The sequence below is a fragment of the Phalacrocorax carbo genome, chromosome 5, assembly GCF_963921805.1.
Source record: "Phalacrocorax carbo chromosome 5, bPhaCar2.1, whole genome shotgun sequence".
Classification (NCBI taxonomy): Eukaryota; Metazoa; Chordata; class Aves; order Suliformes; family Phalacrocoracidae; genus Phalacrocorax; species Phalacrocorax carbo.
Window position 1 is genome coordinate 22,957,532 of NC_087517.1, and position 13,675 is coordinate 22,971,206.

The 13,675-nt window shown below is 35.4% G+C and overlaps 1 protein-coding gene across 7 annotated transcripts in view; it reads left to right on the forward strand.

Moving 5' to 3' along the window:
* UBR3 (ubiquitin protein ligase E3 component n-recognin 3) overlaps positions 1-13,675 on the forward strand; it is a 117,841-nt gene that overhangs the window by 65,497 nt on the left and 38,669 nt on the right. For 5 of the 7 annotated variants that reach the window (XM_064451553.1, XM_064451554.1, XM_064451556.1 and 2 more), the window contains 5 exons: positions 2,433-2,582; positions 3,097-3,230; positions 6,643-6,753; positions 8,821-9,033; positions 9,833-9,969. In XM_064451553.1, coding sequence (XP_064307623.1) covers positions 2,433-2,582; positions 3,097-3,230; positions 6,643-6,753; positions 8,821-9,033; positions 9,833-9,969 — 745 coding nt within the window. The remainder of the gene's footprint in view (positions 1-2,432; positions 2,583-3,096; positions 3,231-6,642; positions 6,754-8,820; positions 9,034-9,832; positions 9,970-13,675) is intronic. The other 2 variants (XM_064451555.1, XM_064451557.1) reach the window with 1 other exon arrangement.

The window sequence follows — 13,675 nt, forward strand, 5'->3', positions numbered from 1 at the left end:
GAACAAAGTTTGCAGGAAAGAGTCTGTCTCATTTTCAACAGTATTTTGAGTTAAAATGTGTTTGTCCTCGTCCTTGATAGTGTAGGTAGATCATGTAGCTGCTGAGGCAGGGTCTGTGACTTCAACAGGAGGTCCACAGAGGCAAAACTCAGGAAGGAAAGACAGACAAGCCTGAGATTATTGCTATCTGCATAGTTTGCTTGCTTTTTTCCCAGACTGCCACTGATATCTTTTCACCCCAGGAATTACGGTGCCGAAATATACCCTCTCAAACAAACTATAGCCAAAGTCTGATCTTCCAAATAAGCTAACAACTAGTTTAAACCAGTAATCAAGGTTTATCATAGCCCATTGAAAAAGAATTGGGGTGTTCTGTTTGGTCAGGTTTGTTTGGTCTGCTTTATTATTTGACATTTTAAATTCTTGTCAATTTCGCTTACCCATGGATTCTGTATAACTTGACTTTGTTTTGTTTCACTGGCTCAGGGGGAAACTATTTTATTAGAAAGCCTTCCTTGATGCTAGAAGTTTAGTTCCTTTGAAATTTTATTGTTTGCCAAAGTAGTGTAGCACTAGATCTAAGTAGTTGTGAAAGAAACATGCATTTGATCATTGAGTTCTAAAATTAAATATCTAAATTAAATGCGTGTTGCACATAAGCAGTAGAGGTAGAGATTGCAAATACTAAGACCTGTATTTTTCCCTTAAGGTTTAAAATAAGCAATTTATGATGAATGAAGGGTATTTTGTAAATTAAATGTTGACTGATTTTGAAGCCTTCCATTGAGTTGTTCAAAATCAGATTGATACACTGTATTCTCTTACTACACTTCTTAAAAATATTTAATGGATGCATATTTTTGTTGTATTGACAGTGTTTTAGAAAAAGATAAGAAGGCTGAAACTCTCTAGTCATTCTCATGTCATGTGCTTCTGATACACAGGTATACATGAGTGTGTATTGTACAATGATGAGGTGATGTTACATAGGAAAAATAGCTTTAGTGTTTACTTCTCCCTCTGTGCTAAAGTTGCTCCCAGGTTTTCTGGATGTTTGGATTTAAAAATAAAAACCATTTGCAGTTGATACATTCTGCTTTTTCTTCCATGGTACATCTGACTGCCACTAGATGGTGATAGATGTGTGTACAATATTAACTGTGTGTCAGTGAAGATCGGAGTTAATTTTCATGTGACCCTCAATAACTGACTGGGAAGTCAATAGTAACTAAAACAGTATAATTTTGATTCTGCCCTGTGAGTGAGAGCATTGCATGGAGCTTTTCATAGCAAAGAAGGATGCTGCCTGGCATCCAACATGCTTCTTATAGCAGCAGGCCTCCTGTGCTGAACTTGTAATGGAATTTCAGGAAAGAGCAGCTCTCTTAAAAGCAGTTCTGCATGAGGACTGTTGCTGCACTCAAAGTTTTTGGGTTCTCTATCCAGCACTGTGGCCTACTCAAGCAAGGAGATAAAGGCATGGTTGAAGGTAGGGAGGAAGTGTGTTCTTTTGGAAAAATTATCTTTGAGGAAAGAAAGCACCCTTATATTCTAGGTCAAGAAGCTGACTGTATGGGTTCCTAAGCAGTCAGGAGAGGATCATCTTAATCTTAAGGTGCTTTTCTTTCAAGCTAATAAAGAATTCTTACCTTGGATTGTAACATAACATAAAATTGCTTCTATTTTGGTTAGTCCCCTGCCCCAAAACCACGACCACTGTCAGGTGAATAAAGCTACATCAAGTACAATTGCTTCAGTGCTTTGAAGCTGGTCCTTAGCCTTGAACATTTCGGTCTGTGCACCTAGGAAATAATGATGTGGACCATCAGAAAACAAGATCTGTGATACATCTTGTATAGAGTAAATGTTAAACTAAACATCTGCTGCACAGCAGCAGTTTACTTTCTTGATGCGCCCTAAATTTTTAAAGATTGTCCAAGTTTCGTATTAAAAAAAATCTTTCATTTTTAGTTGCACCTTTCATTTGCCTTGTCTAAGCATCTTTAAATCATTTCTCCAAAGGTCTCCAGAACTTTTTCCTTCTAATTGTTTTTAGAGTCAGTTATGAGGAAATTTGGTTTTAGTAGAGATTCATATTTATTGCCCTTCATATGTCTCTGTTCAGAGTTTTCAGTATAGTATTTAATGAAATAGAAGTTAGATCCGTTTTATAGAAGTTTTAAGGAGATCAAGTTTTAATACAGAACTTGAACTGAACATTTAATTCCACTGGAATACATAGGAAAATTTGTACTTAATTTTGTAGGTGTCTTTCTGTTTGAAGCAGCAAGGTAAGTTTCAAGTAATGGTCGATGTTTTAGTTGTAAATAAATTAGTGTGATTATTTTGGAGTATTTTCATCACTACCTCAATGCAGATGCAACTGAATTTCTTTCCCTCTGCTTAATATCAATTTTCTTACCCTTTTTTAGAATCACCAGATGCTGATATTGCCATGGAGGTAGCTACGTCAGAACAGCACGTTTCTGAGGCAATATATGATTGTGTTATTTGTGGACAAAGTGGTCCTTCTACTGAAGACAGACCTACAGGGCTAGTTGTACTATTACAAGCATCCTCAGGTATGAATGTGTGACTTGTTGGATAAGCAGTGTTTCTGTAGGTTTTGGTATGTGTGTGTAAATACTGTTGGGGCTCATGGGGCCTGGAAAGACAGAGTCTTCCCTTTTTCCGTGGACAATTCTCCACGAGGTACATGTGTAGGTCTAAGGGTACAGGGAAAACTTTTAGATGTTTGGGAAAAGAGCAAACAGTTTCATTCCCTTCTATTTCCTCTTAGCTTTTGCAAACCCAGCAGTATATAACAGACCTGCAGGAAAATAGGTATTGAAAGAAAGAAAATAAAATAGCCATTGGTGTGTCTATATGTATGTATGTATGTGTGTTTGTGTATGTATATATACTTTATGTACAAGTGCAAAAGCAGAACTTTCAGTATTTAGTTTCTTTAATAATTTTTTTTTACTGTTCAACTAAGCACATTGTACTTATAAACCAGAATTTCCTGATTGTTTTCTTAATTGTTTAGCATGTTGTTATCCATTGCATTCTTTATTGCTTCTTTTCTTCATACAGTGTTGGGACAATGCCGCAATAGCACTGAGCCAAAGAAACTACCAACTACTGAAGAGGAGCAAATATACCCTTGGGATACCTGTGCAGCACTGCATGACGTGAGGCTTACAACTTTACAGCGATACTTTAAAGATGTAAGTATTTCATATGAACAATACTACCACTTACGAAAAATTTATGTAAAAAGGTAAAAGAAAGTACAACTTAAGAGTCCTCCTAGTTTCATTTCTACGGTTAGTGAACACTTTGTCATGTTGCAATAGTTATGCAGTGTTTACATTTGATAGGGTCCTTACTTTTAAATATTGTCTGGCTTTTCCCTAGTTATATTTTTTGCACAGGCATCTAGTATATCTGTAGGCTATATAGTCATGAAATATCCATGCAGATGTCTCTAGAAGAAGATACTTCACAATTCAGTGTGACCACACAAGTGAGATGTGGTTTTGCTGTCTTAGGTATTACTTTCAAAATGCCAGTTTTCTTGTGGCCATTCAGAAAACCTGATCAAGGAATAACTCTTAATCAGTTAAAAGTATTTTTGGTATCCAGAGTAAGTGGAAAGAGTTGTTTTAACCTGTAACAGTTTTCTGAGCCACTACAGAGAAGGGGTGGATGTGTGTGGATGGGGGGGAGGGACCAGCAGAAGACTTCACCCTCTTCTGCTGAATCCTCAACCCTGCACAACATTGCTGAAGTTCTGTTTTACATTAATTGTTACATTGTTTTCTGTTTTGCAGTTCTGTTAGCTGTTCCAAGCAGAGTTTTGCATTGGTTCACAAAGCCACATTACAACTTTATATATTTAATTTTGAGAGCTAATTCTTGTTGCTTAACAGGACTTGTTCAGTTGTAGATCTTTGTGGAAGTGCTGTCTGTGCCTTTCCTTGCTAGTGTATAAAATAGCTGTGTAAGATAATACATAGCTGTCCTGAGAAACTGGGGGAGAAAAATATGGGTAACCTATGACCCTAAATTAGCTCCTATAGTCTAGTCCCAGGTGACAAACCAGCTCTTAGGCAGATCTAACTAAATAATGAGTCTTTAGAAGCTTTAAAGAGGTAAAACTGGCAACTTTTACTCTGACATGATTGCTAGCTTTCTCATAAACTGTCATTCAGGTAAATTTCAAGTAATTGAAATTTGCCAAGTGCAACCAAGCAGAGTAGATTAATTTAGACTAAATTTCATAATTAATATAGTTTCAAAAATTGGGCAAGGTTTTCAGAAAAGCACCTGCTCCTGAGACAAATATTATACATTTCCTTGCTACAAAGTAAAACTTTTAAAGATGTAAGCAGGAAATTATTTCTGAACAAAAGATATTTTAGTTCTGAAAGAATCTGTGGACAAGCTTTTCTTCTTTGGACATTGATGATGTTCGTTTATTGTTTCACATAGCTAATGAATATTTTTTTCGTACTGAAGTGATTAAAAGCATTGAAGCAATACTGTAGCTTTATTTTTACATGTTTGCATACTACAAATGGAAGGAGTTCCAAGCAAAATGTTACTCAAAAACTTGATCTCACTGAAGTGTGTATTTCCCTTTCTGTGCAGTAACACTACCAACAGATTAGTATAAAATACACTGTAATTCAATGAGCAAATGCATCCTGCTTTCAGAAATTCCAGTCCTTATTCAAACATTAGTTGAATTAGCTATTTTTGCTTTCAAGTTTCCAGGTCCCTATTGTGCCAAAAAATGTCTCTGCATGAAAGAACTAATCCTTAAATTTCTTTTGGCATAAAAATGAAAACATCTGTTAGTGTCTTGAGCATCTTGTTCAGCTGAGCTGAGAAGTCCTTTTGTTTATCAACCATGTCCTTCCCAGTAAGTGTCCTTACTCTAACAACAGATTTCAGGAGGCAAGAGAATAATTTCACACAGATGTGAAAATCTTCAGTTATGAAACATGAACCAGCTTATTCTACTAGAAGAAAAAAAGAAAGAAAAGCTACATGCTGTATACAGGTTGGAGAAAACAGGCCAATTTTCTCCATAGAGACTCCTTTTGCTCTTTCTTAGCTCAAGTTTGATGCTTGCTGTCAGTCAGGGAGTAGAGTTCTTGCCCATTAAAGGAAAAATCACTGAAAGTGATTATTTTTAATGTGGAGAGGTATGGCTAAGGATTAGAAGGTAAAACTTCATGTACTAGATTGATAGGACTATTTTCAGAATCACATAGTACTCTGTAAGCAATAACTTGATATAGGTGTGCTCCATCCCAAGCCTATGGCTTGTTTTGGTATCTCCTTTATTTCTGAACTCAAGAATAATAAGAGCAAAGCCTTTCTGCAGAGTCTTTGGGGTTGTGGTTTTTTTTTTCCTTACGCAATGCTACTAAGTAGCATTGTTAAATACACTCAATAAATAATGCTTTTGCTGAATGAAACATTTGTCCTGTGGGGCTTATCCAGGTATATCATATGACCTTAGTAATAGTGCAGTCTACTTAAATTATGCAGAAACCAGCAGGAGAAAATATTTTTTGTTGCTCTATGGCCTGAGAGGGTCATAGCACATTATGAATGCCAGATTGAGGCATGGTAAATAGGAGCATGTCTTGTAGCTAGAATTTGTAATTTTGTTTTGATCTCCTGCTCAGATGCAGGAAGAAAAATGAGGTGCTAGCACATCCTTAGAAAATGCAGCTAGAGTTGGTTATTCACAATACCCTGGTTTTGCATCATACATTAAGACCATTTTAGGATGAGTCTACACTAGAAATCGTTTCCCTGTTCTGGTAGCCATGAATATTTTTCTGTATTTTAAATGTATAACCAGAATGTACATTTCAATCTGTGTAGGAAATTATTTTTTTGAGAAATGGAGATCTAATTATTAGACTGACTCTAGCTAGGTATTCTGCAAGAGAATTTTCTATAATTCATTATCATAAGTTTCTGAGAACTAGCAAGGAGGTAACTTTATTTTTGACATGTGGGGTCTACGTGCAGTCTTTGGATATGTTTTCAAATCAGTCAAGTATAAAACTCAATTTGCTAAACAAGTATTTGTTCTTTTTTCCCTTTTATGAGTTATATGCAATATTGTTCAACAACTCATTAAAAACCCTAAGTGTTTACACTGAATTTTAATAACAGTTTGGGGTTTAAATCTATAACTGTGATCATGTTATTTTGGTTACATACAAAACTGAATGAAATGTATTGGAGCAGTATATTGCTGTTGGACATGGGATAACTTGTACCATTGGAACATATGGTAGAGTTAGAGCCATCTTCATGCTGTAATACAAGAGGTTCTTTAAAGAAGTCATTATCTTAAGTCACAAGAACTGCAGAAGTTTACGTATTTGGCTCTTTATTGGAAAGAGTAGCATAATGGCATCTGTGTAAGTAGCACAGGTAAATACTTAATAAAAAAAATTTTCTTCATTTTCACAGCATGTCTTTTAATTAGATGGCATGCAAATAAAAACCTACGTATTTTTTAAATCTTAGAATAAGTTGTGGTAAATACTTCTATAACTTTATATATAATTTTTGTTCTTTTTTCTTGCTGTTTTTGGTTTGGTTTAGAGTTCCTGCCTGCAAGCAGTGTCAATAGGCTGGGAAGGAGGTGTTTATGTACAAACTTGTGGTCACACCTTACACATAGATTGTCACAAATCCTACATGGAATCCTTACGGGTAAGTAAAACTAAAGATTATCTTTTTTATTTGGACCTGAACTGTTCTTAGTGAAGGTAATTGGATTTATGCTGTTTAATTCAGAGAAAGAAAGACTGGGTTTACATGAATAGACAAGATGTTTTTACCATGTTTCAGGAATTGTAGACACTAAATTTCTTATTACATCTTGACATTAACAAAAGTACTTTGTTATCAGTTACTCTGATTTATCAGAAAAAATACTTGACTAAATTAATACTGTTCTTAACAAATCCCTGGGGTTTGGTGGGGGTTTTTTTTGTGTGTGTGTGCATATTCAGGTAAAGCATTTCTTACACTTTCCATTTTTGTTTCATAGATTCCTATTTTGATGTTTAATATGTGTTAGAAATTACAGAGGAGCTAAAGAAAATGAGGGGGGAATTTTGCAAATATAAACATTCAGTTACAAAAAGTTAGATTTTTATGTCCAGTTATGTATGGTATATGTTATGTATATACATGCTATTCAGAGAAATGAGTTAAAATAGTTTCACTCTTGTGAATTATGCAATTTTTTTTCTCCTTGGAAAATACTGTTGGCAAATTACTGCTATATATGGCTTTCAAATACAGTTTGTTAGTCAAGTCTCAGGAATTGGTGGCTAGAAGAGACATCCTTATTTTCACATCGTCTGAGTAAACAGTGCACTGTTGTGTTGATGTTGCTGGCCTCCTTCACCCCACTCAACCTCTTGTAGTCCAATTGCATATCCTCTGAATAGCACCGTAGAATGTTAACATGAGTTCAGCAGTGGTAGGAGTCATCAGATTTTAAGCAATCATTTCTTTCTTTATTACTCAGTATAATAAAATAAAGACCAGATATGATTACTTCCTATTGAATATGAAACTGCTGTTTTATTCAAGATTACTTTATGTGATATTTCTTTAGTTTTATTTTTTCTGAAGTTTTATTGATTTGTTTCCGTTTTGGGAAAATGAGCGATGCTTTGCTTTTTATTTTTAGAATCAGCATTGGTCATACTGTGAAATTTACCTTTAGAGAAATTGGAAGCTGTGCCGCCTTTATTGAATCCCATGATGAATTGTTCTTTTCCATAATTTTGGAAAAGTAATCTTGTGTATCATATAGATTCTGAAGTCCCTTTTCTGGTGGATTCTCACTTAAACTTGAAATAAATTGTTACTTCCATCTCATTGTATTATTGAGTATTTCTGTATTATTAAATGAACTTTTGATCTTAGCACGTATTACTACTACGTAGATGAGCGCATAATAGCATACTTCATACTGAAATAATTTATATAGACTTGTGTTCATCTGAATAAAACATTTATTTTTACGTAATACAATCAGAGATGAACATCCAAAAAGGTATGTAAAAGCAGGCTTGCTGGAATGCCTCAGCATTCGGGCTCATTGCTTGAAGTTTAAATTATAGTCACTATTACCTGAGCGGTTCTCTTCTCCCAGGAGGGGGAAACCATTGAGGCAATTCATGAAGCTGAAGCAAGGTTGCTGGCCAGTAATGGGGGTACTTAGGAAATGTCCCCACTTCCCAAACACATACTTCTGTGTCCATTTTTTGATCCTTCATGATAAGGAAGAAATAATCAGGGTTTTTGTCATGCTGACCTCCAATAGAAACTTGATTTAGTTTTTCAGCCTGTACTACTATTTCTGAGAAATATCTTCAAATATTTCTCATGACTGAAAATCAAATTGCCTTTTGATAAATTAAAAGATGTTATCATGAGAGTCTCAAGCTTTCTTGGGAATTGCTAGAAAGAGACAACACGTGAAATGTTCAAAATTACCTTGCTAAAGTATTTCTAGTTTATTATGGGGATATTGTTGACAATGAAGAGTACTTAAAAATTAGGAAAATCAGTTGAGTTGGAGGATTGTAAGATAGTCTCTAGTAGTTAAAAGCTTTTGCACTAAAATGAGGATTATTGCAATTATTCTTTCTCTACATTTTTAGGTTTTAGGCTTAGTTCGTTAGCTATACACCTGAAATATCAATCTGAAAATTACAATCTGTTGTAAATTTCAGCTACATCTTCTTTATTTTCTTTTAGAATGACCAGGTCCTCCAGGGTTTTTCAGTGGACAAAGGAGAATTCACCTGTCCCCTCTGTAGGCAGTTTGCTAACAGTGTTCTTCCCTGTTACCCTGGAAACAACACAGAAAGAAGCCTTTGGCAAAGTCATAGTAACAAATGTATGCAAGATCTTGTACAAGAGGTGGAAGATCTTCAAGAACAGCTGGGAACTTTCCCAGTAAGCATCAGTGTAAGGCAGAAAGATCCTTGTTAATTTGCCTCTACCTTTCAGTTTTTACATTATGTTGTATTTGTGTCCTCTTAGAAACTCAACAGCCTGGGAAACTTCATTTTCTTCTGATATGGAAGATAGTATACTGTTTTTTTTTAATATCAAGAAATTTAAAATATATACAGCCCGTATTGCATTACCTACAAAAAATAAACAATTAAAAAGCTGTGACAAATGTGATTAATATACTTCTTAATGGAGTACATTTTCACTTCTCTCCACAGTAATTTACATAGAATTGAGTCATATAATATAAAATTTATCATTTCTTTACAATGTAAAAACAGCGATATCCTTGTAACGGGAAGCTATTTAAAGAATGTCTGTTAAGAACATTTTAAGGTATGGATTATTGGCTTTACAGAAAGAGCAGTTTGCAAATGCTATTTTTTTGTATTACAAAAGTATTACAAAGCTTCATGAGGTCTTTCTGAACAATAGAATTCTATTAAATTTTGCTAGCCTTTCAGTCTTGATGGGAGATACTTTGTGTTATTTTTGTGTACCTGTGCAATGCAAATATACTTTAAAATAATGCAAGCAGTAAGATTCCTGAACTTAGGAGATGGACAAAACAGTGATGTTTTCACATTCAGAACAAATCAGAAGTTTCAGAATATTATAACACTTCTGTCAGACAGAATATTGGCTTTTAATGCACATTTTTTCATAAGTTGCAAATGTGATAGCTTTTTGATCAGCTATTGCATTTCTTCATGTAAAATTAACTAATCTTCTTTTGTGTCTTTGTTCATAGTCTGAAACCAATCTCAGTAAAGAAATGGAATCTGTAATGAAAGATATAAAAAGTACCACACAGAAGAAGTATACAGATTATAGTAAGAGTCCTGGATCACCAGATAATGATTTTCTGTTTATGTATTCAGTAGCCAGGTAGGTATGGTTTTTATTTTTATATTTTTTCTTTTGTGTTTCTCACTAAAGGTATTACTCACCAGATAGTTTCCTTCTTCAAAAAAAATACTCCATCCTCTCCAAAAAGTACTTTTTGAGTACTTAATACATCAAGGTTACATTTTCTCATTTTCATATGTAGACATATGCAAGATAGAAAGATGTGCCTTTCAGTTCATTTTTAGTATCTGCAGCAGTGGCATGAAACCTGGAGAACATTTTGCCTTCTGCTTATATTGTTCTCTTTATCCAAGGTTCTGCTTTCCATATATCAAAATTTTATGTTGAATTTCTTTCTACCTTCCTTTCCCAAATCTTCTCTATACTGTGTAGCAGGATGAGATTATTTCTATATCACTGCCATATTACTGTTCTTTAAATCGCAGGGTGTGTTTTAATCTCTCTGCAAGATACTAGTTTTATTTACTTAAGCAGGGATCACAGAAGGAGCCTTTCCTAAATCAGCAAACATGAATCTCTCTTCTGGTGAATAAGACTTCCAAAAAAAGTGTCAAAACTACCAGCATTTTCTCTGTGATGTTTGATTCCAGTTTTATAGCTGTCAGTGTCACAGACACTGTCTCCAAGAAAATGACACCGTCCCTCATTCCATCTACACCATTATTGTTAAGATGCTCTGAATGGTTAATCTGTGCAGATTAGTTTAATGCAGGGGTTTCCCATGTAAGAAGTTGTTGAAATACTTACTAAGCAAATAATTTTCTACACTCTGACATCCTGAGGCCTGCAGGGAAGGTGCTGACCACAGAGAAAGTGCAACTGTACAAGTGATATCATCCAGCAGCATTTTTTACTGCAGTTTCATAAACTCTGGTTGCTGAGTGTCTGTAGTATATAGGCAGTGGAAATATTCAAGACTCAGCTCGGCAGGACTCTGGCTAATCAAATCTGAGGCTCAGCTTTTGACAGAAGGTTGGACCATCTGACGTCCAGAATTCTCTTCCAACCTAGATTATTGCAGAAGTCTATTAAAAAAAATATTCTGTATTCTTCAAGAGTATCTTAAGTGTGCTTTGATTAAGAACAACAATTAAATTTTATACAAAGCAAGTTAAAAGATTATTCTGTATTACTTTAAGTGGTATATGCTATACAAGGATAAACAACGTTGGTATTTCTAGCAATGCTGTGTTTGGTCAAGACCATTTGATATCCTTCCAAAAATACAAAGGACTCAAAATTAATGTTTCACATATAAAAGTATGATTACTTGTAGCAGTAACTTGACATGCCATTTAAGGTACAAAAATGAATTTATAATATATTTCTGGATGTAATGTTATGTGATTTTAAAAATGCTAGCTAAACATATTTTAAATATATCTATATTTTATAATTATTAATTTAACACTATAAACCCAGGATTTTTGTTTTCATTCCAAGAGTTAAAAATACCTCAAACCAGAACAGCATTTCATTGCTGCTTGCACTGCTGGAGAGAGAAATCATGGTCGACCACCAAGATTAGGATATGCCACCTGTACTCATTGTGACCTCTTCTTGTTAGATTAGACTAGTGTCAGCAATTTTCTGTTTATCCATGGCTGACGGAGTTCAGATGTTGGATCCAGCCTTCCATATTGTTACCAGAAGTCGTAACTTATCACTTATTGAGGGTGCCTGGCAGATCAGCTACAAAATGGTTTATTTCTCTTGCCTTTCAATTCAGCCACCTAGATTTATAGGCTTCTACTATTTGATAATTGCATAAGAACTACGGGTTAAAAAAACTTTCAAAAAGACGTTTTAATACAACCTAGCAGTTTGTTTTTATGGAAATAAATATGTAAGTGAGCTGGTCATCGCCCAGACTGAAAGAGTTTTCTTTGTATGATTTTGGTATGTTCTGTTTAATTTTAAGTATCCAAACAATGGACTATCTGGAATTTAAATTACAGACTGAACTAACTTGCTTTCTGGAAGTTATTCCTGTCATTCAGCCTATTTCTTCCTTACTTCCATCTAATTATTGTTGGGATAATGATATCCTTGTGTTCCTTGCCAATATGTTACCTTTGAGCATTTCTAGCTTCAGGTATTCTGAAACATTTCAATTTTTTTTGGTCAGACCATCTACAGCTGTTACTAATTTCTTCCTGGTATTTAATCTAACATACAGATAGAGAGGTCGAGATGATAAGTAGCCCCTATTTATTTAAACATTTGAATGCAATGATATCTTTATTGACTCCATGTATTTGCAAGAGAATTAGACACTTTTAATCTTCTTAGAAGTCACGTTCTATTTTTACTCAGAAAATGACATCATCTGCAGTCTTCTTAAAAGATGCTAGTGTACGGCTGGAGGCCAGCTTTGAAGTGGATTTCTGTATGCTGGAATAGTTAAATGACATGTAGCCACTTGCCCCAGCTTATCCTTTCTGCTTCAGGAAGATGGGAACTTAGTTTTCTTACTTCGCTTTTACTTACCTAGACAGATGTCACTGGTAGCAGAGAAAAGAAATTACAAGCACATTCTCTACCACCTAGTGGGAGAGCTAGCCCCTCTCTATTTTACTAGCAAAAGAGGCACTTGGAGTCTTGGCATCCTAATTTACATGTGTAGGTAGAAGAGCAGCTCTTCCCCCTTTCCCTACAATCTCACCTTGTTAAATTCATATGCTTTTCATATGCATTCATCCTTGTCTTTGCTGACACTTATGAGATTAGTATAGCATGTCATTCACAAATCACGTTGTGCCTAGCTTTAATTTTAATAGCTCCACATTCATAGCATTGATGGCTGCCATTTGTGGCAGTATCCTGGAGGACTGTTTCTGCATTGCATAGCAATAGGTCTCATGCTTTCGTTAGCCATGTAAATAACGCTTTTGGTTTTGCTGTCAGCTATGTATGGACTAATATACGAACCATGTCTTCTTTCCTTCAGTCTGTGCCTCAGTATCTGAGTTTCTTCTTATACATGTTGTCTTTGTAAAGGGATGTGGAAAAAATGCATAACTTGATTCATCTGTCCCGATAGAAGGAGGAGGTCCATCCAAATATGTTCTCTTTCTGGAAAGGGTATTGCATTTTTACTTCCCCCTACACTGTCCTGATAGGAATTCTGAGAAATATGCAATCACCCACCCCACGGCCCATATGTTCCTTTAATGAAAGCCCACAGGGAGGGATAGAGTAGGGCTGTTTTTCAATCAGGAGTCTGTACAGCTGAGCAAAATCCATCGTCTCAGTTTTCTTCTGTGAGTGAGGAAGATAAAGGCAGTGTTCTGCAAAACTTGTTGCTCCAGTGAATGATGCAAAGATTTCTAGATGGAGGAAACAGTCACTCATATAGATTTTCTTTCTCCTTCATTCATGTTGAGGGTGCTGAGATACCAAAGGATGCTTTCATGCTCTGTGTTCCACTGTTCTTCTGGACAGGGTGCTGGGCCAACTTGTCTAGACTGCGCTCTTCCTAGAAGGGTTGGACTAGATGATTCCTGAGGTCACTTCCAACCTGTGATTCTGTGGTTCTATCAGATGGCCCAAGTTTTTCTTCATTGATGAGAGAATAGGTTCCAAGAGCTCTGCTTTTCTTCAGCAGATGGTACTCAGATTCTCGAGGTAGAAGGGAGCTTGACTTAGGGAGGAGATACACTAGTCTCTTTCAAAAACAGTTAAGGGCTGTACCTGATGTAGAGCATTTTATAAAGGAGAAGTG